The following is a 24227-nucleotide window of genomic DNA, read 5'->3' on the forward strand; positions in this document are numbered from 1 at the left end:
TATGCATCCTGTCGTCATGTACCTTAGGAATAAATCCTCCGCACAGCGGGCCACATCTCCGTACCACGTCCGTCTATTTGTCCGAGCGACGGCCGAGACGTTTTAACCGTCTGCGGTAGTGTGAGCAAGGACGCTTGCCGTGGTTGGCCTGTGCGAAGGTGACACATGAACCGTTAGCCACCTCTTCACCCAGCTTCTCAAAGCACCGGAACGCACCTTTCTCGGCCGACGAGCGTTGCGATTCAGCAGCTGCAGCGCCACAGGACCTCCCGTCAGACGCATACGCTCCAGTGCAAACTCGAGGTTATCTCTCATGTTCATCATGTACTGCGGAGCTTCAGGCTTGGCCACCAGGACTTCTGCTGCACATCAATTGGGACCAAAAGTCAGGAAAAAAAATGCACTGGACATCGGTGCAATTGCCTAGCGATCCGTACTTGGCGGAAAGAGCTCCCAGAGCTTCGTCTGCGAAGAGAAGCAGCGGCGCACCACCGAGGCTCGGGGCACCACCCGCTGGAACGCCACACACATCATCATATGTAGCAGAGACCGCTGGACGGAGACACACAGTCCGAACAATAGTTTCTGCTTGGAAATAGGATGCATTTTCATTGGCTGAAATCAAAATGTAGTTGGTGTTCTATACACCAAGTTGTTTTTCAAATTTCAGTTACCGGTACTTAGCCAACATGGTCGAGGGTGAGACCGGCATCTTGGCGGGATTCTTGCCAGCGCGTACGTTACCTTCCGAGGCCCCCCACTCGCCCCCGTACTACAACCCGTATTCTACTTAATTTGATATCTCTAATGGACACGAATTTCTACGTGATTGACGCGCTATAGTGACCGAGCAGATCTCCGAAAGTGTCGTGGAAGTTACTGGGGAAGTGGAAAATGCGCTGCATCAGGTGGGAATTGCGTCGCTCTCTGAGGGTATTTACGCTCTAAATTATGCTTATATTTTATGGCTTTGTGTGGCACAGAGACTGGAGTCGACGGGCAGCAAGAAGAAGCAGGCAAAGCAGCTGAACGTCGTCGCCAAGGTGAGGGGGAAGAGCGTTCGTCTTGGGAGATGTTGGAGGCTTAAGTTCTCATGGTACTGTATATGTTGCAGAGCTCTGGCAAGTATATGACCAAAGTACACCGCGCGTTTGAGAAGAATTTCGACAAGTTCGAGCTGTACGTACGCCGCAATATTGTGTCGGTGCCGGACGCGCTGGCGGACGAGGTGGCACAGATTAGAGCGGAGAAGCAGACGAAGGGCAGAGAAGAAGACGTGGCAACATTGCAAGATGATGCTGACACAGCATTGCTATCTAATGAAGAGAAAGAGGAGCGGGGTGTAGATAAGCAGTTGGAGACGCTGCGGCTGAGACTACGCGCGTTATCGGCTTCGAACCAGCGTTTGGAGCTCGAGCAGGAGGCGCTGGATGAACGCACAAAGCACTTCCAGGATATCGTGGATAAGGTTGCGTTTCTAGACGATGTACCCGAACGGGCTATTTCACCGTTAAAGCGCACGGTAGAACACATCTCGGCACTCCATGAGGCATTTCTGCAGATGGACAGTATTGAGGCAGCGCTGGGAGAAGATTCACGGCAGTTCAAGCGATCTAAAATGGCCACCCGCGGCAGCTTCCGAAATCTGCGTAAGCGGTTTACAGCACGAACGGCAGAAATGACGTACAGGACAACTGAAGATCTTGAGCAGCTACACTCGAAACTGCTCTCCATGTAACTCAAAGTGACGGCTCCTTTGTGAACCTATTCCAATATACACAAAAAACAATGTTGTGACTCCAAGCACGCTGCCTATTCGCATCGCAGTTGGCTATCTCTGCATCAGTGCTGCCAGATCAGGTACCTTTCAACCCAAGGTTCATTTTGTTGTATTTCTCCATGCCTCGAGCAAAAGGGGAGCCATTTTCAGCTACTGCAGCTCTTAAAGGTGCCGCTTCCTCCGCTGTCAAAAGGCCTGCTTTGCTACGGAGATCTGTGTGTTTTACTCGTCGTCGTCGTCGTGCAGTTCGTCAATGACGTCTTCACTCTCCTCGTCCTCGTCTCCCATTTCCACAGGCATTGGCAGGGCACCAATCTCCGAGCGCTCGTACTTGAGCTTGCCGTCCACCAGCAGATAGTTGCTCTGGGGCGCCGCCTCGGCGTGCGCCTCGTGGTGGCCGTGACCGTGGTCCCACGGGTGCTCCAGGCCCTGCATTAAACACAGCACCATATTAAGGTTAGCAATAATTACTTATAATATAGCAATAGTTTCGTCTGTACCAACACAGCGCGACCGTCCTGTTTTGCCCGCCAGAAGACCCAGAGCCAGAGCATCGTGCCGTACGCCAGCGCCAGGTTCTTGTGCACGGGGCTCACGTGGAAGTGCATGCCGTGCGGGTAGCTGTGGCCGTGACCGTGCGCCGAGGACATGGCGCGGCGGCCTGAGACGGCGGCCATGCGCCGAGCGAGGAAACTGGCAGCACGCATTTGGTGATTCCGCTGGTCTGGTCCCCTTGAAATGAGCGGCGGAGAAGCTACGCCAGTGATTGGCTGAAAGTCGCGTTAGATTTGACGAATGGAAAGACGCAAAAAGTTCCACCAATAAAATGCATATATTGAAAGTTGATTGCGCTGAGGCAAGTTAACTCTGGAACCAAGGAACCTCCCGAGATGTATGGCGTCGGATACATGTTGTGACCTTTGAGCTGGTTGGCTGCCTTCTGATCGTAGTGTCGACGTCACAGCAGAGCTGGTCGCAGGCGTTTTGCATGCCCGATTCTTAATACATGTAAGTTAATGCCTTTTTTTAACCCTTTCGTGAACGCTGGGTCTTCACTCAATTAAAGTATACTATACAAACTAAGAGGTTAAGCTGTGAAAGGGGGCATTTTGCCCCCTTTCATAAACCACGGTACTCGCCTTGAAGCAGTCCTTTCTGGATAGTGGAAGGAGGATGGGATTTAGGAGGGCTAGGTCGCGAAGTTATGATGAAAGGGGGCAAAATGCCCCCTTTCATACGCCACGGTACTACCGCACCTGGCAGCTGGTCATTTTGCTGATTGGTCTAAAAAAGGTTTCCACCACTTTTCTGACGATCATGACACTTGTAATGGGTCTGCTTAGACCCACTACTTAAGCTTACACGTGTGCGCACGTGTAGGAGGAAGCGTAGGAGTAAATTACTTAAGTTCAGTATACTTGTATCCACAAGTATACTTAAACCTAGATAAATGAACCAAACGGAAGCTTTGGTGGTAAATGAGAACTGTATTGATTGTAAATGGGGTTTCCTCCTAAAACTGATATTTCTAATGAGAGGTTCTGCCATTGGATGGCTGGCAGAACCCCTATCTATTGAATGACTCTCATTGGTAGAAAGGTGTTACTTTCTACCAGTCATATGCCTTTTGTTATGAATGTGGACCACCCTGTGGTGGTCACCTGAATGTATGCCTTAGTGCATGTTGCACTAAGGTAGGAGGTGAACCGAATGTGTAGCCCCGCTACACCATCCCCCCGTTAGGATTTGACGTGCCGGTCTCGACACGTCAATCCGTATTTTCTTCGGGAGAACACGTGCTCATTCCCAATGAGCACGCCAACGACGTCTTCGTCCAAGACGCCGGCCGCTTCGGCAACAGCAAGTGCTGTCGTCGCCTCCAAGGCGACGACGGCCGCTGCCTCAGCCACGACCGCTACTGGCATCGCCTCGACGGCGATGCCGACAAGCGCGGCAACAGAGAGTCGCCTCTCTGTTGCTGGATACCACTCGAGATGGCATGAGAAACATGCCATCCGAAACAAGACAGGCAAGATCATTGCTGTCGAAATCGGAGTGGGCATCTACTCTCCGGGTGGAGAGGGAGTTCCCCTCGACTACGGAAGCGAAGTCGAGGAAGGGGAACTCGAAGGAGACAAGGACATCTTGTCTCCGGGCCACACTGACCCCAATGTGGGTCTGCGTCGTCCACGCGAGGACGACCCGAACGCTTCGAGCTCGAAGCGTTCGCGCAGCGGCAGTGGAACACCGCTCGCTGCCGCTGGAGCCTTGTCGACTCCGCGGGATGGAGATGACTCCACTCCATCCGCTGCTGTTGCGGCCTCGCGCACTGAACCAGTGCGTGAGCCGTGGATGCCGTCTCAGTCTGAGATCGGCAGCCGATTCGGTGCGACCGCGCCACCGAATCTGTACGCGCTGTATTCGTGCAACGCCATCGTTGACGATGACGTCGCGAAGCGAGTACACTTTGATCCGTTAACGAATCAAAGGCGCGACTACTACATCGGGCTCTTCCATGAGCTCCGATGGTTTGCGAGCAAGAAGACTTCTCGCAGAAGCAAAGTGCCCGAGTGGCAGACACTTTGTCAAAGTTGGAGTGCCTTTGTTGAAAACTTCAACAAGAACCCCGCTGGCTATCGCGACCGGATTAGCCAGGCGCGGGAGCGCTACGAGAAATTCTCGAAGCGTGGTAAACTTGAACGACTGCACCATGGTGCAGTCGGTATTGGACTTCCTTGCGCAGTGCCTTATGACACTGCTTGTGAGTACTGCTACCCCGGAGCAGTACGCATCACCGAGCGGGACTTCAACGGGTACACGTCCATGTGTGTACCTGACGACCTCAAGACCCTGCGCGCCAGTTTTCAGGCGCAGGCGTCTTCTAGTGCTGCGGATAATCGCAGCACTTATCCGAGTGCTGTAGGCGACTACAGCGCTCGCCCAAGTTTTACGCCCTTCGGCGGAGGTGGCGGTGGCGGCCTTCGTACGCCGTCACCATTTCCGGAATGTCCTCCATCAGGACATTCCGTGATTCCCACGTATCGTGTTGGGGAGGAAATCCTCTCCAACGAATACGAAAATGAACCGGACCTTGGGTCTGGTTCCGATGACCAACAATTCGCTGGACGATCCAGCGAGTTGCCCCGCGTGCGTCTCGCAACGGGGGTGGGGGGGGCGGGAAGACGCCCCGGGTTTGGTCAACCAAACTTTGAGTCTCGCTTGGAGGCTGTTGAGCGTCTCCAAGCGTCGCAGTTCGCTGCTCTGCGTCAGGAGCTGAGCTTGTTAAAGGCTCAGCTCGCGGAGGTTGCGCAGACGACCTCGAACGTAAAGGTCGAGGTCGGGACGAGACTCTCTGGCGTCTCGAAGCGCGTCGCCGCGCTCGAGAGCGCTTTGGCGAGTCACCAGACGTAGGTGACTCGTGCTGCACGTACGGCTTCAGTCGCCCAACGTAAAACGTTGGGTGCAAGCGCATGCTGGACGGTATGTCCAGTGTGTACGCGTTGCCATGCTTCGCCAACACGGTGAATGGCCCAATGAAGCGCGGAGCAAGCTTGCTTGCTCCGAAATCGGAAACTGCATGTTTAGCTAGGTTCTGCGTAGCTAACAGAACTAATGAACCAACTTTGAATTCATTTGTGTTTCCCCTGCCGATGTTATCGGCATTCAGCTTCTGTCGATCGACAGAAGCTGCTATTGCATCTTGGACAAACCGAATTACGGCTTGTCGACGCTGGACAAAGTCCATTGCATCCGAGCTGAACCCCTGGTTCAGTTCGTGCTCCTTGTTCGCAGCAGGCCCGGCCTGCGCGTGATGTCCGTTGTGGTTTAAAGTGTCTACGCCCGTCGTAGACACTGCGTTGTCGACGCCATGACTGCGCGCAGTACGTGCGCGAGTCGTCACAGCTGATACATTGCTTGTATCAGCGTGCTTATCCGGTTGTTTTGAATTAACCGGATATCCTCCCCCACTTAAGGAAGGAGCTACCGCACCGAGTACGCTCGGTACGCGTGGGTGCCTCATGGCATTCACGTAGAACGGTGTGTGTCCTGTCGAGACATGCACCGAGTTGTTGATGGCGAACTCCGCCATCGGCAAGCAGTCGCTCCATTGATGGAACGAGTGCGCGTAGCTCTTCATGGTGTCAACCAGCACGCGGTTGACACGCTCTGTTTGTCCGTCGGTCTGCGGGTGATCCGCAGTCGACATGGACAACTGCGTCCCAAGAAGTGTAAACACTTCTTGCCAGAATCGCGCTGTAAAGCGCGGATCCCGATCCGACACGATGTCGAGTGGCATACCATGGTGTCTAAACACCATGTCGACAAACAGACATGCCGTCTGTTTGGCTGTCACCTCGGCTGGTACTGCAGCAAGATGCACCATCTTGCTGAAGCGGTCAACAAAGACCACAATACCAGTCCTCCGCTTGTTGTCTTGCGGAAGACCAAAAACAAAGTCCATTGAAATGGACTGCCAGCACTCCGACGGGGTCGGTAGTGATTGAAGCGGAGCCTGCGAGTTGGGCGCAGGCTTCACGCGCTGGCATACCTCGCAAGCACGAACGTACTTGCGTACCCACTTGTACTGGTGACTCCAATAGAAGTCACGCGTGAGAAGCAAATATGTCTTCTCACGGCCAGGATGTCCCGATGTCGGGGCATCGTGATACTCGTACGTGATCTTGAGCTTCAGCTCATGATCATCCGGCACGACAATGCGATCTGCGTTGTCGTCGACTGCGCTGTAAAGCAGCAGACCATTGTGTACACGATAACGGTGTACACGGGCACGAAGGTGTTTGGCCAGCTTCTGACGAGACTTGTCAGAAGGTGTGGAGAAGTACTCCAACAATTGCTTCGCATCCGCATCATGTGCGTATGCGGCCTTCACTTCGTCCAGCAAGGACGACGAGGGTGTAGTCGTCCTGACGACGCCAACTGCGTTGGCGTCGGCCTCTTGCACCGCATAATCTGGTCGACGCGAAAGCGCGTCGGCCACGACATTCAACCTTCCAGGTTTGTACTCAACCTGGAAGTTGTATTCAGCAAAGAATGACAGCCACCGTGCCATTCTTTGTGATATGTGCGGCGACTTGATCGCCGTACGCAACGATGCGTGGTCGGTGTAGACCACGAATGGTCTACTCCCAAGTAGATACACTCGAAACTTTGCGAGTGCATACTTCATGGCAAGGAGTTCCTTGTCATGTACCGGGTAATTGCGCTCAGCTGGCTTCAGCTGACGCGATTGGTAGTAAACCACACGATCACGACCTTCGTGATCGAGTTGCATCAGTGCGCATCCGATCGCGAAATCGGATGCATCGCACACAACGTGGAATGGGCGATCTTGGTCGGCCACCGCCAAGATCGGCGCCTCAGTCAAGCCCTGCTTGACTGCTTCGAAGGCCTGCTGACAATCAGCAGTCCATTCCCATGCAGCCTCTTTCTTTAAGAGCTGCGACAGCGGGCGAATCTTGCCCGCGTAGTTGCTCACGTACTTGCACAAGTACGTGGCGAGTCCAAGGAACTGCCGCAGTTCCTTTACGTTTGAAGGCGTAGGCCATTCATTGATCACTCTGACCTTTCCTGGGTCAGGGCGTACGCCGTTCTTCCCCACGAGACACCCAAGTACGGGTATCTCGGTTGCCCCGAAGATACACTTCTTCAGGTTCGCGTAGAGCTTGTGCTTTCGCATGAGCTCAAGCAACTTGCGGAGATGCTCTGTATGCATCTCCACATCCGATTTCCCATTCACAGCCCGGCTGTGAATGAACACGTCGTCGAAATAGCTCGGTGCGAAGTCGCGCACCGAGCGCAACAAGTGCGTGACGCACCTGTTGAACGTCGCTGGGGCGTTCTTCAGCCCCTGCGGCATCACGAGCCACTCCCAGAGCATGCCGCTCGGAGTGCTTACCGCCGTGAGAGGGATATCACTCTCACGCATGAGGATCTGATAGAACCCGTCTCTCAGATCCAGAGTACTGAAGATAGTACTCGAGGTCATCGAATCGATGATCACATCTTTTCGAGGTATCGGCGTCTGTGCCGGTACCGTCGCATCGTTCAGCTTGTTGTACGCATGAACGATGCGCCACCCGCCCTGTGGTTTCTTCACACAGAACGTAGGCGCGCTGTGCGGGGACTTCGATTCCCGCACTTGTCCTGCATTGCGACGACTTTCAAAGAAGTCGTCGATTGCCTTGACTTGCTCACGCGGCAGTGGCCACTGTCGCGTGACGCAGTACTTCGTTCCCGGCACGAGATCAATCTCGTGCTGAACACCCTTATCCTGCGGTAGCTCCGCAGGAATGTCGTCCGGGAGTACATCCTTGTACTCACGCAAGACCTTGTAAAAGGGGCTCGCCTTGAGCGAGTCCCAGCCTTGCTCGTCGAAGCGTTCCTTCTTCGACTTCGCGCTGAGGGCGTCCGCGCCCTCAGAGATGAGCTGATTCAGCTCTTCTGCTTCACACGTCATCCTCTCGACGTCCGAGAGGATGCAGATCTGCTCGATGCGTCCATCGTGCAGTTCGCGAGCGAAACGCTTCCAGCTTGTGACTGGGAGCGACATCAACTCCGACGCTAACGTCGGAGGATTATTCAGCCTCATCTTCTTGTATTGGAGACCAATACTCGTACGCGTCAAGACATTCAATGTCTCGACGGTCGTCTCCAACTCCTGTGTCTGCCCGGCAGACACTGCTTGTAGCGTCTCGGTCCCTGACCGAGACTTGCGCAGCTTTTCTCGCTTGCGCCGTTCACTTCTCGTGCGGAGCCCGGCTCCGCGAGTTTCTTCTTGTCCAGGCCCGGCCGTGGACAGTTGTTCCTTGTATTCGCCGGCGGGTTTTACCCGCGGGCGCACGCGTTCAAGCCCGGCTTGATCGCGCACCGCTTCGTCGTGCAGCCCGGCTGCACGCGAGCTCGCAAGCATTTCCGGTGCGGGACGTTTGCAACCGTCCGCACTGCTTGCAGCGTCGGCTCCCAGAGCCGACGCGTCTTCTTTACCTCTACGCCTAACGGCGGAGTGTCTTTCGACCAATTGTGTGTCGACATTACCTGTCGACACTACCGCGTCGCCCCGGACGCTTCGAGTCCCTCTCGAATCGGATTGAACCAGGCCCTGCTGATTCGGTTCACATCTTCTCCCAACGACTCTCGCAGTCGTTGGCGTTCGCTTGGGGTGACCGGAGACAGCCGCATTCCGCGCTGTCTCTAGTGGAGGGCCGCATGCACCACGCGGTGCATGTGCTGCGCCGACAGGGCCATCGCTCTCTGTCGCGCTGCTGCTGCTCCCGAAGCGCACGATCGTGCGCTTCGTCCAGTCGATCACCGGATCATGCCGTGCAAGCCACGGCATGCCCAACACCATATCGAACTTATCGTCCAGTTCCAGGACGATAAGCTCGTCGACGAACTCCTTCTCTTGATAAGAGAAGCGTACGCGTACGATACGCTTCTCGGTCCTAACAACGACACCCGTTGCTAGCCTCACTTCCAATAGACTTCGAGGTGTTTCCACCTCCTCGAAGTCAAGCCTTGGAAGGCTCTGCAGTCGAACAAAGTTGTTCGACTCTCCACAGTCCACTAGAGCACGAAAAGACTTCTCTCTCTTCGAGCTTACCTTCAGGATGACAAGGTTCGGCTTGTCATCTTGCTTCTTGCAGTGAGATTGACTCTCACTGGGGGCAGCGATCTTTATTGCAGCGTGTCCGATGTCGACACGCTCGATCGCATCACCAGCAGGGCGCCCCGCGCCTGCTGGTCCCTTTAGTTTTTTGATTGCCCGTGGCGATACCCAGTATCGCCACGACGGCTTCTCGCCGCGTGCACAGGTGCTGTGCACTCGCGGGCATAGTGACCGATGTTTCCGCAGCGGAAACAACGCACATTCGTTGATCCACGACGCTGCTGGGAACCAGCAGCTGTCGCACTCGAGAGGTCCATTGGTTCGGGACCTCCCGACGGCCTTGCCACCGGTCGTGGCATTAGCCGTGGGGCGTTCACATGCAGTTTAGCCTGCCGCAGGCTAAACTCTTCTTGCATTGCAAGCGCAATTGCAGCCTCGAGAGTATTTGGATACTCTCGGAAGAGATAGGTCTTCACAGGCCCATCTCTAAGGCCCTTCATGAACGTGACGACCTTTGTCGCCTCGTCAATCGGGTTGGTCACGATGTTCGAGACCAAGTACCGTGCCCTTTGGGCGTAAGCATGCACGTCATGCTTGCCCTGTTGCAGATCGAGGAACTCCGCCCTCGATCGGAACTCGTTTTGCGGGGGCTCAAACGCTAGTTTGAGCTCCTCCTTGAACTCTTCGTACGTGCTAAAGCACGTAGGATCTGTGAGTCGGCGTCCGTACGCCCAACTCCTCGCTCGTCCGCCAAGACATGACATGGCGAACGCAACCTTCGACAACGGGTCGACGATACGTCGAGCCGTAATGGCAGTGTCGACCTCGACAAGCCAACGGAGGAGAGGTTCGCCCTCTCTTCCAACGTAGCTGCTTACGTGGAGTTTTAATGACTCCACGCGCGGTGTGGCCGATGGCGACACCGAAGTTCGAGCAGCGGTTTCACGCTGTTCCTTCACGATGAAACCCAGAGCAACACCGTGTTGCTCCGTCGGTGATAGCGTTCGCAACATCGTTGCTACCGCCGCTTCCCCAATGACTGTTGACAGTCGTTGGAGGGCCTCCCACTCTGGTTCCGACAGGTGGGGGCAGTCTGCACGCGCAACATGCGTTGCAGACGTGTTTGGGCTACCCACGGACATGTTACTGTCCGAGGGCAGGTTCTCAGCCCCGCGTTCGTATTCCATACGAACGTGTTAGTCGGTCGTTGGACGGACTACAAAGTGCTACCAGGTGTATTGGGTCTGCTTAGACCCACTACTTAAGCTTACACGTGTGCGCACGTGTAGGAGGAAGCGTAGGAGTAAATTACTTAAGTTCAGTATACTTGTATCCACAAGTATACTTAAACCTAGATAAATGAACCAAACGGAAGCTTTGGTGGTAAATGAGAACTGTATTGATTGTAAATGGGGTTTCCTCCTAAAACTGATATTTCTAATGAGAGGTTCTGCCATTGGATGGCTGGCAGAACCCCTATCTATTGAATGACTCTCATTGGTAGAAAGGTGTTACTTTCTACCAGTCATATGCCTTTTGTTATGAATGTGGACCACCCTGTGGTGGTCACCTGAATGTATGCCTTAGTGCATGTTGCACTAAGGTAGGAGGTGAACCGAATGTGTAGCCCCGCTACAACACTTGATTGGCTGTTCGTCCGACTGGCGTGATGACGTAAGACGGCAGATCTTGAACCAGATCCCGTAAGATATCAGGTCCCACTTGAAATCTATCGGCGTCAGCCATCCGTGTGTGAGAGAGGACAGGAGTGTCCGACATGCTTGCGAATTGCATGAAGTACCGAAGCCCGACACCTGGACCAGCGATCGCCGTACTGTTGGCGACGCTGCACAGATAGTTCTCTTTCACGAGTTGAGTGTGCGAAGTGCGTAACTTTTCACCACCTACAGTACCAAGCTGGCTATTCTATCAGTAATTTGGCTCATAGCTTCCAAACGGCGAGTTATGCATTTATCTTGCTTTAACTATGCAAATAGCGGCAGATGTTGACGATCGCAATTGACTGTTCAGTCTCAAGAAACACCTCCGACGAACATGGAGAGTCATCAGAGTGATAACTTAGGCGGGGCAGCGCCTGGTGACGGCGGCAGCGAGAGCGAGAACCTCGGGCGCTTGCTCGGGGCGGCGTCCGGCGGAGGCGGCAGCGAGAACCTTGGGCACTTGCGTCAGGCAGCGGTTTCCGCAAGCGGCAGTGCTAGAAGCGATGGCAACATTCGGAGCCCGGATGAGGACGCAACTGGAGCTGCTCAACGTGTTGTTGAAGTTGTACCAGCCATGGAGAATACCGAAGGTGGTCCAGCGTCGGCGCCGAAGCGAAAGCGGGGCAGACCGAAGGGCTCAAAGAATAAGCCAAAGACTACGACCGACAGTGAGGCTGCACGAAAGCGCGCCCGTCCGGCAAAGTCCAAGGCTTCACCGAAGCGCAGCCTTGTGCAGGCACTGGGTCAAGCTCGTGACAATGTGGCTCCCTCGACGCAATCGAGCCTGGCATCGACAGAGAGTGTATCGCAACCAGGAGAAACCTCGGTCGTCGGAGCCCCTGCGACAGATACTGGTGACAGCGAGGCCAGCGTTTCCTCAGCGCGTACCGGCAACGTTCAACAAACAGGTTCACCAGCGACTCCATCAGCTGGAACGCGTCGAAACAGTCTGACCCGACCACCACCCATTCCGGGATTGTACGTAGACACACTTGTGGCATTTTCACCAGAGAAAGAGGGCTGGACAAAACGGAAGAAGGACAAGGACAAGTTTGCGGGTGTCGGTAGTGCGTATCTTGTCGGGCGCGTGTGTCGGATCGTCAAAGGAACGATGTTTCAGGTGCAGTGGCTAGACTCGCAGTATCAGAGAAAATATGAACACTTGAACCTCAGCATGATTCAGCGCGGGAACGCTAACTACCGATCCTTGCATGGAAGCACTTCACGAGTAGGCTGGAGCCACCTCTGTGCGGTCGAGGAAGGAGAACAAATTGAAGTGGAGGGGAGCATTGATGACATGGAGGAGTGCGTGGAGTTGTTTGATCCACCGATGGAGCTTCCAACAACGCTAGCGGAGGTGGAAGCCATAAAGAATATGCGTTTCGATCCTGGGGCGCAGAGCAAGGAACCCGAAGACTTGTTCCAGCACTCGGACGGCAGTACTGAAACATATCTGCTTCCTCAGTTCAAGCATCTATTCGAGCACTCAGCTTCGGCAAGCTTCTTCGCATACATTCCGGTATCGTTTTGGCAGCAAGTTCTTGGAGAAACAAACAGCTACGCCCGTGTGCATGACATTGCACTGGCCAAACCTTTTTCTGTGGATGAGATCATGACATTTCTCGGGTTGCTGTTCTACATGGAGCTAGTGGATAAAGGTGAATACAGCAACTACTGGGGAGAGCAGGTGGAAACTGCAATTTTCGGAGGAAACTCCGTTAGTCTTGATGCAGTCATGCCTATTCGTCGCTTCAAGCAGCTTCGACAATCATTTTGCTTCCAGTGCGTTGAAGTGAACAACGCTAACCACGACCAGGCAGCTAGAATCAGACCGCTGCTCAATCTACTCAAGATGACAGGCCCCAAGTATGTTTCTCCTGGGCGAAACTTAGCTCTCGATGAAGCAAGTGTCGCGTGCAGGTCAAAATACGGCAAACCGCTGATTGTGTACAACCCTATGAAGCCAACAGGGAAGTACCATTTCCGCCTCTACATGCTCTGCTGCTCTACCACGTGGATTTCTCTAAACTTTCGGCTACACTGTCAGAGCGATGTGACGGAGCGGCTTGCAGGTGTGACGACACAAGCGGAGGCTCAAGCCCTCAGCGATGAATTAGCAGTATCCTCGTCGATGCGGCAGTGTGTACTGGAAGTTGTTCGGCCAGTGTATGGCACCCGTCGCATTATCAACTCCGACAACTACTACACGTCGGTGCAGCTACTTGATGCTATGCGTCTAAAATGGCTGTATGGACGTGTGACGGTGAGGAAGTCCAGCGCACACTTTCCAAGACACGTCGTGATTGAGAAGAAAAATTGCACTCGGGGAACCTATCGACAAGCGGTTTCTGCTGATCGCAACACGGTGGCGGCTTCGTGGTACGATAGCGCTATTGTCACTGTGATTTCCAATGCCGATGCTTCAACAGTCACTACTGTGGCTCGCCAAGTTCGCTCTGACAAGCGAACATTTAGCGCCCCAACGTGCACCAAAGAATACAACACCAACATGCAGGGCGTCGACAGACTCGACCAAGTACGAGGGAGGTTCTCTCTAGCGGATGGACACTCTTTCAAGAAATGGTATAAGAAGCTGGGCCTCGCGCTCGTGGATATCGCGCGCTCCAACGCGTACTTCACGCGCAAGTTGGCACTCGGACCGACTAATGATCGCGACTCTCATCGCGATTTCATCGCCCAGCTCAGCTCTGAATTACTGTCTGGAAAATGGAAAGAGGCGCCTAGTGAACGACGCATGTTTTACACCGACGTAGGCTCGTTGGATGTACCGGCAGAGGTGGACGAATCAATGTCACCGTCAAGTGCAGTCTGGATCGCTGGAAGACGCCGTGTCGACGAATGCCTCGGTAGCCCACAGAAGAGGTGCTCAGCGGTTTCCTCCAAGCAGCTATATCCAGAATCAAATCGGAAGCGACGGCAGTGTGCAGTGTGCAGGTGGGAGGACAGATACGCCACGGAGGTCACCGACTACTGCGTTCTCCACACCGTTTGTCTCTGCCAGCACGTGTTCGTGACCACCAAGTCGTACATGTGTCCGAAGCAGACATGGACGTGCTGGGAGAAGTATCATCGCTTTTATCTTCCACACAAGCTATTCTCCGCAAAAGGCAAGGTGCGCACGAGCTCAGACTTGTACAAGCTCAAACATGAGAGCATGCGTCAACGCAGCCTGACCCCAGAACAAGAAGCAACCGCTGGAAACCGTCTAAGTGTAGTTCGCTCAATCAACTTGTAATTGGTGTGTGCATTTATCTCGAAGTAAGTATTGAAAATGTTGCATGCACTTTTCTAGAAAGCAAAGTCTACCATGTCATGTTGAAGTGTGTATTTCACTATTGAAATTACGCAACTCAGTAAGATTCAAACGACCGGTAAAAGTAAGCGCGCAGCGGCTCGGCTTTCCAGCTGCAGGCAATATCTACCTCTTTGAATAACTCGAAGGAAGAGCAGAACGCAGAGAAGCAAGGCTCGCGGTGTCGTGGACAAAGGGAGGCCGTGCATACGATGAAACGCGCCCGAAGCATCTCGGCAAGCTCGCGTTTCACGTATTCGATCGCGACAGGCTCAAACAATAAGTTGTTCCAAAACACGATCGTTGCGAGTTCGTACGGAGGCAAGCGTGAGATACAAAGGCCGGTGATATCCTTGCAGTAGAGGTCAGCTCTTTCGTTGACTTGTCGACCATGCAGGCTTCTGGAAATCATCTCGACACCGAGTCTGTAGACATCCGCACGCACCTCAATACCGATCGCCTTTGACATCTTGGTTGCGAGCACAACTTGAGCGATGACATTCCCAAGGCCCGAACCGATATCGAGAAATACGTCGCTTGAATCGACATCACCAAGCTCTCGAAGTAGTATTGTAACACCCGACGGCAGCACTTCTCCAACATTCAAATGGGATCTACCTCCATCATAACCGACCGCACCACGCGGTACACCAGCAAACATTGAAGTCACTGCTTCCTCTGCACTCGATGGCGACAGAACTGGCATGGCAGATGCTGACGGCGCTTCTCCTGCTGGGCCTCCGACGGGTGGTGCCGGTACTTGTTGAGTTTCGTGTGGCGGTTCCACAGCAGGACGAGCGGTTGGCGCGACTGCCGCTGGTGCCTGTCGTGCTACCGGTCTCGTCGCTTCTCCTGCTGTGCTTGGTCTTGACACCGCAGCTGACTGGCGCGCTTTACGAGGCGGTGCCGCGCCTGGACGAGTTGTAGTAGTGGCCGTTGCTCCTGCTTGGCTTGATCGACCTGGCGAAGAATGTGCGGCGAGGTTCCGAAGCTGTAGCGTTATTGCTGGAGGGCGACCACGTGGACGGCGCACCTCGGTGAAGAAACTTGACGGGAAACGAGCAATATCTCGTCCCCATGTTCGGAAGAGCGACTGGAGCCTCTGGCGTAGCGCGGCTGCTGAATGTCCTGTAGGTCTCATGCGCCGAGCGACGTCCTTCCACGCGATCCGCGTCCCAGCATCAATGTAAGTCCGGGCGATCTGAACGAGCTGCTTGTCATCGTCGAAACTGAAAGTGGATCGCATGACACCACAAGATACGCACTACCCGTGATGTGGGTGACCAGCTTGGTTTCAATATTGAAAATGCTCAGAGCCAGTCGTTGCTAACAGGAGTAAATGTGCGGTGCTTCAACGAATCGAGCGATGCGTGTGTCATTTTTCTCAGCTACGCTGACGCAATCTCGGACTTAAGTGCGCCTTTTCGCACTTAAACGCGTATATTTCAGTGGTGTGCGCCACACCTTGTAAAATATCGAGGGGGTAGGGAAAGAAGAAAGTGATGCGATTGGCTGTTACAAAGGTGGGTGGTGTGCAGGTTGAACTTCTGTCAAAGGGGGCATTTTGCCCCCTTTCGTGGTCGATTTCCTCGCAGGTTTTGACTCGACCATGAAAGGGGTCAAAATGCCCCTGTTTACCACGAAAGGGTTAATAGTAAATGGTTGTAAGTACGTGTATTCAAACAACTCATGGACTACACGACAATCACCTCTGCGCTATATGATACCTCTGGGTTCACGGCCGCCTACCGACGTTTAAAGGTGTCGTCGTCAATCCAATCGGGGTCCCCTTCCTCTTCCCCCCCCCCCCCCCCCACTAAAATCTACATTTATAGTGGGTCTTCAAGCGAAACACACTGCGAGGGAAGCTGGCGCTCCCTGTAAACCCAAAGTCTATTGTGAGTCCTGAACAGTAAGTTCTAAAGTACCTGATCCGGCCTGTCGGCTCAGCAGTGGTTTCTTAACTCCTACTTGTCGGCTCAGCGTCGCATGCCATACAATGACCTGCAATAGTGTAGAGGCTTGCAGCTACATGTAAGACCCTCCCCACTAATATATTTAGTTTTTAACAGAGGTTCATACCACGAGAGCGGACTAAAAGGCCAATTCCTCTGGCCGGGTTCGCTGAATTAAATGGCACCTCTTCCAATACTACGGAAACTTCATACACAAAAAGATTAAGTCACAACAGAACAGATACCCTCGTTTGGTTAGATAAACTGTAGTAGTTTGCACACGCTTCGACTTGGTGTCGATGAACCACTGCCCATACGACAAGCTAAAAGGCAGGTATTGCCTTCAATATTTACTCTAAATCGCTCAGTAAAACATAATCCAAAGAATGCAAACACCATCTGCTCCATTATATCACTGCATGTGGACCTTCGTAAAACTTACCTTGGACCTCACTTAATCAGGGTAGCGTTTCTATTTGATGGATCATTTGACACTTCCAGCGCGAAGGCAGCCGTTGCTTGCAGCCTTGTTGCTGATATAGCGATGTAGTTCATGTAGCTATATACTACCCATCAAAGGTGCAGGTCGTTGGCAACGATACTGCCAAAAATTAGATTGATTCAGTTAGGTGCAGAGATAGGTAGTCTGCAGGGTTCAGAGGTACAGTCCCCTCTCGTTGTGACAACCACTTTAAAAAGTAGCTCGGTCCACCAGCTTGAGCTGAGCTTACACCTCGGTCCGCCGTGTACCACATTATACCCAATCGATAATCTTCTCACGTTTCCTAAGGACACCTGTCGGGTTAGTGAATGGTATCGTGTCATTGGTTATATAGTACTACTACTAGTACTAGTACATGTAAAGGCGGAAGATTGAGAAAGAGATCTGTAAAACGGACTGTATCTGTAGTTTGCGACATCTACTGTAATAGTACTGTAGCGCGAGCTGAGCCCTGTAGGTACAAGTCCTATCTGCATTGACTTTTGGTGGGTCGATGCGATACTTTACTACCATCCACTTCGGTACATTCACGTGCCTTCATTGCACAGTAGTTTTAATATCGATTTGTCAAGATCAAATCCAAAGTCGGGTCCCATCCTTTTACCCGGCCCCATATGGTAGGTAGCGTATACATCGTACTGTAATACTACGTAGTAATATTTTTATGTGTGTGCCACACACTATGTGGTCCCAGTCCTGCAATGTACGGGCAATATTGGTATCTAATTGCTACAAATTACACTAAATATTATAGACTTGTGTTGAGGTGTAACCGACAATACACTGTTGCTAGCACTGACTTTCATGCGTAAAGGTCTCAATGAATCAAAGTGGGGTGAATTTAGGGCGCATTATCTGTCGTGTTTTAGATATGGTGACGGTAATAAAATGATGGCTAATATTAGTTCCCCATCTAGGAGCTTTTGACATGAAACATATGGTATTGGAAAACAACCTGCTATTGGCTATAATTGTAGGAGAAAACGTCACTTATTACGACAGAGGTACAGTACATGGAATGCGGTAATGCACGCACCGCGGACCAATTACCCTCATTCAAGAATTTGCTCCAGCGGGGCCACTTGTTAGCATTCCGGTCAAGCACACTGGCCAGCTCGATCATCACAATGCGTGCGTGCTACATCCTTCTGCTTCCCGTAGTTATTCTACTGGCAAGCTTCGGTGCTACTCCAGTCTCGGGCCAGGCAATATTGGCGAGCGGAGCCTCGCCCGACACGCCTGAGTCGATTGAAACAACACGTACCAACGGCAACTCGAGACGAGCCCTGAGAAACCACTGGACGGACAACATAGACGACAGGAACGCTGGTAAGAGTGACAACGAAGAGAGAGGGATGTCAGGCACAGCGAAAATTCTTAAGCGCCTAAAAAACTGGGCTGACAAGGATACGAAGCTCATGAAAATGCTTAGTGGCGGTGCGGTGGACGACTTGGCGCTCTTCGCAAAGCTCTACACTAAGAAGGCAGATCCCTACAGGATGTTTACCAAGATGAATTTGTCCAAGCTTTCCGTCGCAGAAAAGAAGACCGATGAGGTTTACCTGAAGTGGGCCGCGTACTTCGACTATTGGGTTGATAGAAATGCTGGAAAAATTAAAGCATAACGAAGCTTAATACACACCATTTCTCGTCGACTGGAGTTGCAGCGGTGACCTTGGTTACCCTGTCTCATGTTTCCCGTGCTCAAGTCTTACTCCCTTATTCGGACTCGTGGAACAGCAATTTCGCTGTTGCTCTTCTGCAGACGAAGGCAACGTCTTTACTCGTCGCATACTGATTCTTGGTTTAAGACGTTGCACTTGACGCGGCGTTCTTGCATCCTAACATAATGTGAAAACATTCTAACTTACTGGTATACAAAAAACGAAAAGAATTTGGCATGACGCTCTCAATCAGTTCGTAATACAAGGACATGGTAATTGCCATCGCTCCAGACTCGCTCAGCGAGGACCACGACAATGTGAATAACGAAGGCAAGTTAGCCAGCAAAGATGAAGGCACGGTACACACAAATATGCCTACAATGCTGTCGAGTTGGGGTTCACAAAATAGTTCGTGATCCAGAGCCTTCTGACTTTTATATTATACGGAAGCTCCGACACGCCAGTCCATCAGGAGTAGAGATCACTGATATAACAGCATGCACTGGGTCGTATCTGTTTAGTACGCCCATAAAGTTCGTCCCGAGCTATGGTGACTGTCGATATCGGCACGGCAACAAACTCGTGCATCACTTTCACCGCACCGGGTGACCCAGCCGCGAGAATAGTAAAATAACAAGGGTCGCCAATTTTAACACATGCCTTCAATGGCTCACTGGACTTGATTGCTTGGTCGCACCTATAACCGAGAGATCAACTTGAAAGTGGGAGTCTCCGTTGCGCTCCGCTGACGAACATGGGAAAACTTACTCGCTAGGAACCAAACTATTTAATCAATAACAAAGTATTGAGCCTTAGATAAATACATTTGTGTACAAACCAAGGCATATCATACGTTGTTATTAAACAACGTTTAGCTATACAATAGACTTTCCCGAGCTGGTAAAGTTATACTTCACGAAAAGTGCTTTTTTTTATGAAACACAAAATTTGCCTATGCTATGTAGCCATTTGACTAAAAATGCCATTCGATGGCCATGGCGTAAATGCCTCCTCGGGCGTCCACTTCACGTGCCGCTGTCGCGTGTCCCAGGAAATCCTGCGCTCCCGCCCTCGTGGATCTGGACAGTATGCGCTTTGCAATGTTGGCGAAGCTCTTTTTGCTGTCTGTCGCGTTGTGTTGAGCCCTCTAGGCGGCCCCAACCCAAGTCAGCAGACGCTGGCGGACGCTTCCGTGACGCTACGACGAGACTCGCAGGCTTTCAAGGAGTTGCAAGCGTATTTACTTGTCCACAACAATGAGACGAGTGGTAGTGATGCAGTCCAGGGCTGCGATCTGCTGTGGATCTCTCGTGAAGCTTTGTGCGCCGCTGTGGCCGTGACGCTCGAGCTTCTGCCATCACCTAACTCTCAACTCCAGCACCAGTTGCTGCGTGACACCGACACTCGCTCCTTACTGCAACAGACGCTACAGCGTCACTTTGTGCTGTGTGCAGGAGCAAGGGTGAAACTTCCAACGTCCCAGGGTCTTGTGGCTGAAAGCAGAGGATTGGATGTGCAGGACGACCAAGTGCTGACCTTCCGTGTTGTGTCGACGTATCCTGCTGCGGACTTTGCGCGGGTGACACCAGCGACTCGTGTGACTTTTATAGAGCCTAATAGAGCAAGTGGAGAGGCTGAAGGTGCAGATGAAACGAGTAGAGACACCAATGTGGATGCTTCAGAAACCCAACAGACCAAGGTAGTGAAGATGGGAGGCATGGAGGGTGAGCGAGCTGCACTACGCGAGCTGATTTTACTACCGGTGGTACATCCTCGATTGCGTTCGGACCTGGGTGTAGAATTTCCCAAGGGCGTGTTGCTTTGTGGGCCGCCTGGTGTAGGCAAGACACTACTTGTGCGTGCGGTAGTGCATGAGTGTCGACAGGAGCAGGATGTTTCAGGCGCGACGTTGGACCTGAACCTGCAAGTCATTAACGGATCTGAAATTCTCACTAGTGGACGTGGCGATGCAGAGCAGGCTCTACGCTCAACCTTCGAGATGGCAGTGATCCATGCTCGCAGTGCCCGTCACGCTGCTAGCGTAATTTTTATCGATGAGCTAGATGCACTCTGTCCGAAGCGCGAGGCTGCTGGAGGAGGCGCTTCGTCTGCGCACAGCCGCATTGTAGCTCAGTTGCTAACGCTCTTGGATGGCGTGGAAGGAGGCCTTTCACGCGAGAATGTGGTCGTTGTTGCTGCCACAAACCTACCGAATTCAATAGACCCGGCATTGCGTCGACCAGGACGATTTGATCGCGAGATCTTCGTTGCCCCACCGAATACGTCACTGCGCAAGAAAATTTTCCAGGTGCATCTGAATCGAACACCGTACGCTCTTAGCAGCGGCTCACTAGATAATGCTGAACAGCAATGTGACGCTTTCCTGGACACGTTAGCAGCAAAGGCAGTCGCCTACGTTGGTGCAGATATTGCTGCACTGTGTCGTGAGGCTGCTATGGTGGCATCGACGCGACAGCTCGTAGCTCTTACTCGTGATCGTGAACTGGAACAATGGTGGGCTGACTGGAAGCGGCGAGTAGAGCCTCTCAGTGGCGTTCAGAGCTCGTCGTCTGCGTTAGGCTCCGTAATTGCAGGCCGAGCTTGGCATGCAAACCCAGCAGCCATCATTCCGCTGTGGTTTCTCGCTAAGCAACACAATCAGCTTGATATCGGCAAAGATGCTGATAGCGAGCTACATCAGTCAGACCTGGAATATTTCAGCTTCTTACTAGGAAGTGAAGCAAAGCGGACATTCACCTTTTTGCCTCAAGACGAGGGGAATGAGAAGAAGATGCCAACGTTTGAGGTGACCATGGCGGACTTTGAACAAGCTATGCAGACCGTTGTACCGTCGGCCCTTCGAGGCGCAAATGGATTCACGTAAGTATTGTGCTTTCTCGTGTTGTAAGCTAGAACTGATCGCGTGCACCTGTGCGAAAACGTTACAGGAAAGACTTTGAAAGACAAGGATGGAACAGCATCGGTGGCCAAGCTGAAACTAAACTCGCGTTGCAGCAAGCTCTTGAGTGGCCTATCAAGTTTCCTGAAACATTTGCTCGCCTTGGAGTTAAACCACCACGTGGTTTGTTACTCTACGGCCCGCCGGGATGTAGTAAGAGCTCCATTGTGCGCGCAGCAGCTCATTCAAGCGGAGCCACTTTTCTGTCTCTATCTGCGGCTCAAGTGTTTTCACCGTTTTTCGGGGACGCCGAGGCTGCTGTGCGCCAAGTCTTCCGTGATGCCCGCGCAGCACTTCCAGCAATCATCTTCTTCGACGAAATCGATGTGATGGTAGCCAAGCGAGAATTCGATGGATCAGGAGGCGGAGAAGGCGGGTCCTCGACTGCCATGCGCGTGCTATCCACGATGCTAAACGAAATGGACGGGGTCGAGTCAGCTGAAGGGCTCTTGGTCATCGGTGCAACTAATCGGCCAGCTTGCATTGATGCAGCACTTATGCGTCCTGGACGCTTTGACCGAATCCTGTTTGTCGACCTACCTGCAGAGCCTGACCGTGCCGACATCCTTCGTATTCACTCGCATCCAATGCAGCTGCACGATGACGTAGATGTACCAACTCTGGCAAGCCGTACACCTTATTTCAGTGGTGCCGAACTTGAGGTGCGAAACTATGTGAGGCTTTGGAACGACCCTATCTTTTTAACCTGGTTACTTGTTGTGTGTATCGTAGAATCTTTGTCGCGAGGCGGCGCTTCTGGTCCTCAGAGAGTCTCTCGATGCTAAGAGAGTGTGCATGCATCACTTTGAAGAAGCCCTCGGCGGCATCACTCCTGTATCGTCTAGAGAGTCCATGCGCGACTACATCGAATTCGCGGAAGCAATGGGCCATTTGTCATAGAGTAGCAAATAGGAATGCCACGACTTCTTTCTCCCAAGAGTATTGCACTTACGAATGCTCCCTTCCACTTCCATCTAGTAGAGAATCTCGCCTCCATCCGTGAAGCTGACCTTGTGCTGCAGTGGGATGCCATCCCTCTCCACACCAGCTTGCTCCATCTTGTCCACGACCTCAAAGCCTTCCACCACCTCTCCGAACACCACGTGCTTGCCATTAAGATGCGGCGCCGCATTCAGCATAAAGCAAAACTGGCTGCCGTTCGTGTTGGGACCAGCGTTTGCCATCTGCAAAATGTACCGCTTGGAGTGCTTGAGTCTCAGTCCGTTGGGCTCGTCGTCGAATCTGCCGCCATAAATGCTGCGGCCTCCTGTGCCTGTGCCCGTAGTGAAGTCTCCACATTGCACGATGAAGTTCTTGAGGATGCGGTGACACACGCTGCCCTTGAACGCGTAGTCTGGGCCCTTCTCGCCCGTCGTCAGCGCTCGGAAGTTCTCCACCGTCTTGGGCACCACATCTGCATACAACTCGGCTGTGACGCGTCCCACGTAGACGTCGTCGATAGCTACGTCCAGCCACACATATTTGCGGTCCGGGTTGGGCTCCCAGGACCTCGTGGACGTGGGGGTGGCCGCCGTGTCCCCCTCTGCAGCTTCCGCTTCAGCCATTTCATCCGCGAACTCGCGCGCTTGAAGCTGCGGTTCGTCCTGCTGCTGCGCCAGATGCGGGCTCTGGCCCGACAAGTCGAAGAACACGTTCACTACAATGAAATAGGCCACGAAGAGCAGGCCCATGCCCAGCAGGATTGCCTTGCGCGCGTCCAGCGAACCGCCATTTCGGGGAGCCATGGCGAATTGGGCACTGAACAGATCTACTTTGTAACATGATATCACTACATATTATCGCGTTAGTGAGGTTTTAGATTTCGGTGATCGACACCAGCGGAATGGAGAGCTCGTGGAATAAGAAGCTAGGTAAATCCGCAATGCGGATAGAGCTTTGGGTCAGCCGTTGACAGGCAGAATGTGAGGTAGCTTCTTCTCGTGACTCTATTGAACTGCGTAGTCATTCCCCAATTTCGCACGCGACTGAAGTCGTGTGTGGAATATACACACCACACTCTAGGCGGCGTCGCGAAAGAAGATCGAGGATGGGCTTCAGTATTCCCGAGTCGACGCGGGATCAGAACGACGCTGCTACACAGTCGGATTCGACGCTAGCATCGTCAGGAGCAGGAGCTCGCGAAGGCTCCCGACAGTCGCTTGTGGCGCGTCGCCGGAACGCCATCGTTCCAGGCTCGTTATCGTTCGACGCCCTGGGGTCTCCGCGTTCGCCGTTCGTGTTCCTGAGCCAAGAGAGCCGCCGAGCCATCGCTCAGCGCCAGGAACCGGAACAAGGGCAAGAGCAGCAACAGCAGTCGGAAGCGAAGGCTATGCCCAGCATTCGGCGCCATGGTACGTTGGCGGTGGGAAATAGTGTGACCCAAACTGTCTTCTCATAACAAGTTGTGATTCGATGCCGCGAAGTAGCCGCGAACTGCGGAACTGCACAAAACGTGCACAACATCCCGTGAGACGTGGTGTTCAAATCTCTGTCAAGTCTGGATCGCATGACGATAGCGCTCGTCACAGAGAAAGCTCCGTCAATCTGTACATGCATGTTGTAGCCCGATGCCGAGTCCAAGACGCTTTTTAATAAAAGGGAGAATACTCGACGCGTCTCAATCCCATCTTTCCAATGTCATAATGGGTCAAACCCGCATCGGCGCGAAAACTCGTTTAAATGTCTTGACCTCATAAGTCATTGCCA

At 52.9% G+C, this 24227-nt stretch overlaps 7 protein-coding genes across 8 annotated transcripts; 4 read left to right on the forward strand and 3 right to left on the reverse strand.

Moving 5' to 3' along the window:
• Positions 1-73: 73 nt before the first annotated feature.
• KRP23_3406 (uncharacterized protein) lies at positions 74-606 on the reverse strand (the record flags this gene model as incomplete). Of its 2 annotated transcripts, none has more annotated exons than XM_067888253.1 (3): positions 74-148; positions 217-359; positions 438-606. In XM_067888253.1, 3 exons carry the CDS (start codon positions 604-606, stop codon positions 74-76), a joined length of 387 nt encoding a protein of 128 aa, XP_067747512.1. The 2 variants fall into 2 exon arrangements, with proteins under 2 accessions (XP_067747512.1, XP_067747513.1); XM_067888254.1 differs by having other exon boundaries at positions 217-362.
• An 83-nt stretch (positions 607-689) lies between these two features.
• KRP23_3407 (uncharacterized protein) lies at positions 690-1738 on the forward strand (the record flags this gene model as incomplete). The annotated part of the gene is made up of 4 exons (XM_067888255.1): positions 690-735; positions 844-908; positions 984-1043; positions 1115-1738. 4 exons carry the CDS (start codon positions 690-692, stop codon positions 1736-1738), a joined length of 795 nt encoding a protein of 264 aa, XP_067747514.1.
• A 264-nt stretch (positions 1739-2002) lies between these two features.
• KRP23_3408 (uncharacterized protein) lies at positions 2003-2487 on the reverse strand (the record flags this gene model as incomplete). Its single annotated transcript, XM_067888256.1, has 2 exons — positions 2003-2209; positions 2281-2487. 2 exons carry the CDS (start codon positions 2485-2487, stop codon positions 2003-2005), a joined length of 414 nt encoding a protein of 137 aa, XP_067747515.1.
• Positions 2488-18025: 15538 nt separating this feature from the next.
• On the forward strand, positions 18026-18523 carry KRP23_3409 (uncharacterized protein; the record flags this gene model as incomplete). The annotated part of the gene is made up of 1 exon (XM_067888257.1): positions 18026-18523. One exon carries the CDS (start codon positions 18026-18028, stop codon positions 18521-18523), a length of 498 nt encoding a protein of 165 aa, XP_067747516.1.
• A 1018-nt stretch (positions 18524-19541) lies between these two features.
• On the forward strand, positions 19542-22421 carry KRP23_3410 (Nuclear valosin-containing protein-like; the record flags this gene model as incomplete). Its single annotated transcript, XM_067888258.1, has 3 exons — positions 19542-21442; positions 21511-22183; positions 22254-22421. 3 exons carry the CDS (start codon positions 19542-19544, stop codon positions 22419-22421), a joined length of 2742 nt encoding a protein of 913 aa, XP_067747517.1.
• Positions 22422-22495: 74 nt separating this feature from the next.
• KRP23_3411 (Peptidyl-prolyl cis-trans isomerase D) lies at positions 22496-23266 on the reverse strand (the record flags this gene model as incomplete). The annotated part of the gene is made up of 1 exon (XM_067888259.1): positions 22496-23266. One exon carries the CDS (start codon positions 23264-23266, stop codon positions 22496-22498), a length of 771 nt encoding a protein of 256 aa, XP_067747518.1.
• Positions 23267-23568: 302 nt separating this feature from the next.
• On the forward strand, positions 23569-23991 carry KRP23_3412 (uncharacterized protein; the record flags this gene model as incomplete). Its single annotated transcript, XM_067888260.1, has 2 exons — positions 23569-23872; positions 23948-23991. 2 exons carry the CDS (start codon positions 23569-23571, stop codon positions 23989-23991), a joined length of 348 nt encoding a protein of 115 aa, XP_067747519.1.
• Positions 23992-24227: the final 236 nt, after the last annotated feature.

Source organism: Phytophthora ramorum, assembly GCF_020800215.1.
Source record: "Phytophthora ramorum isolate Pr-102 chromosome Unknown Phyram_PR-102_s0003, whole genome shotgun sequence".
Taxonomy (NCBI): domain Eukaryota; phylum Oomycota; class Peronosporomycetes; order Peronosporales; family Peronosporaceae; genus Phytophthora; species Phytophthora ramorum.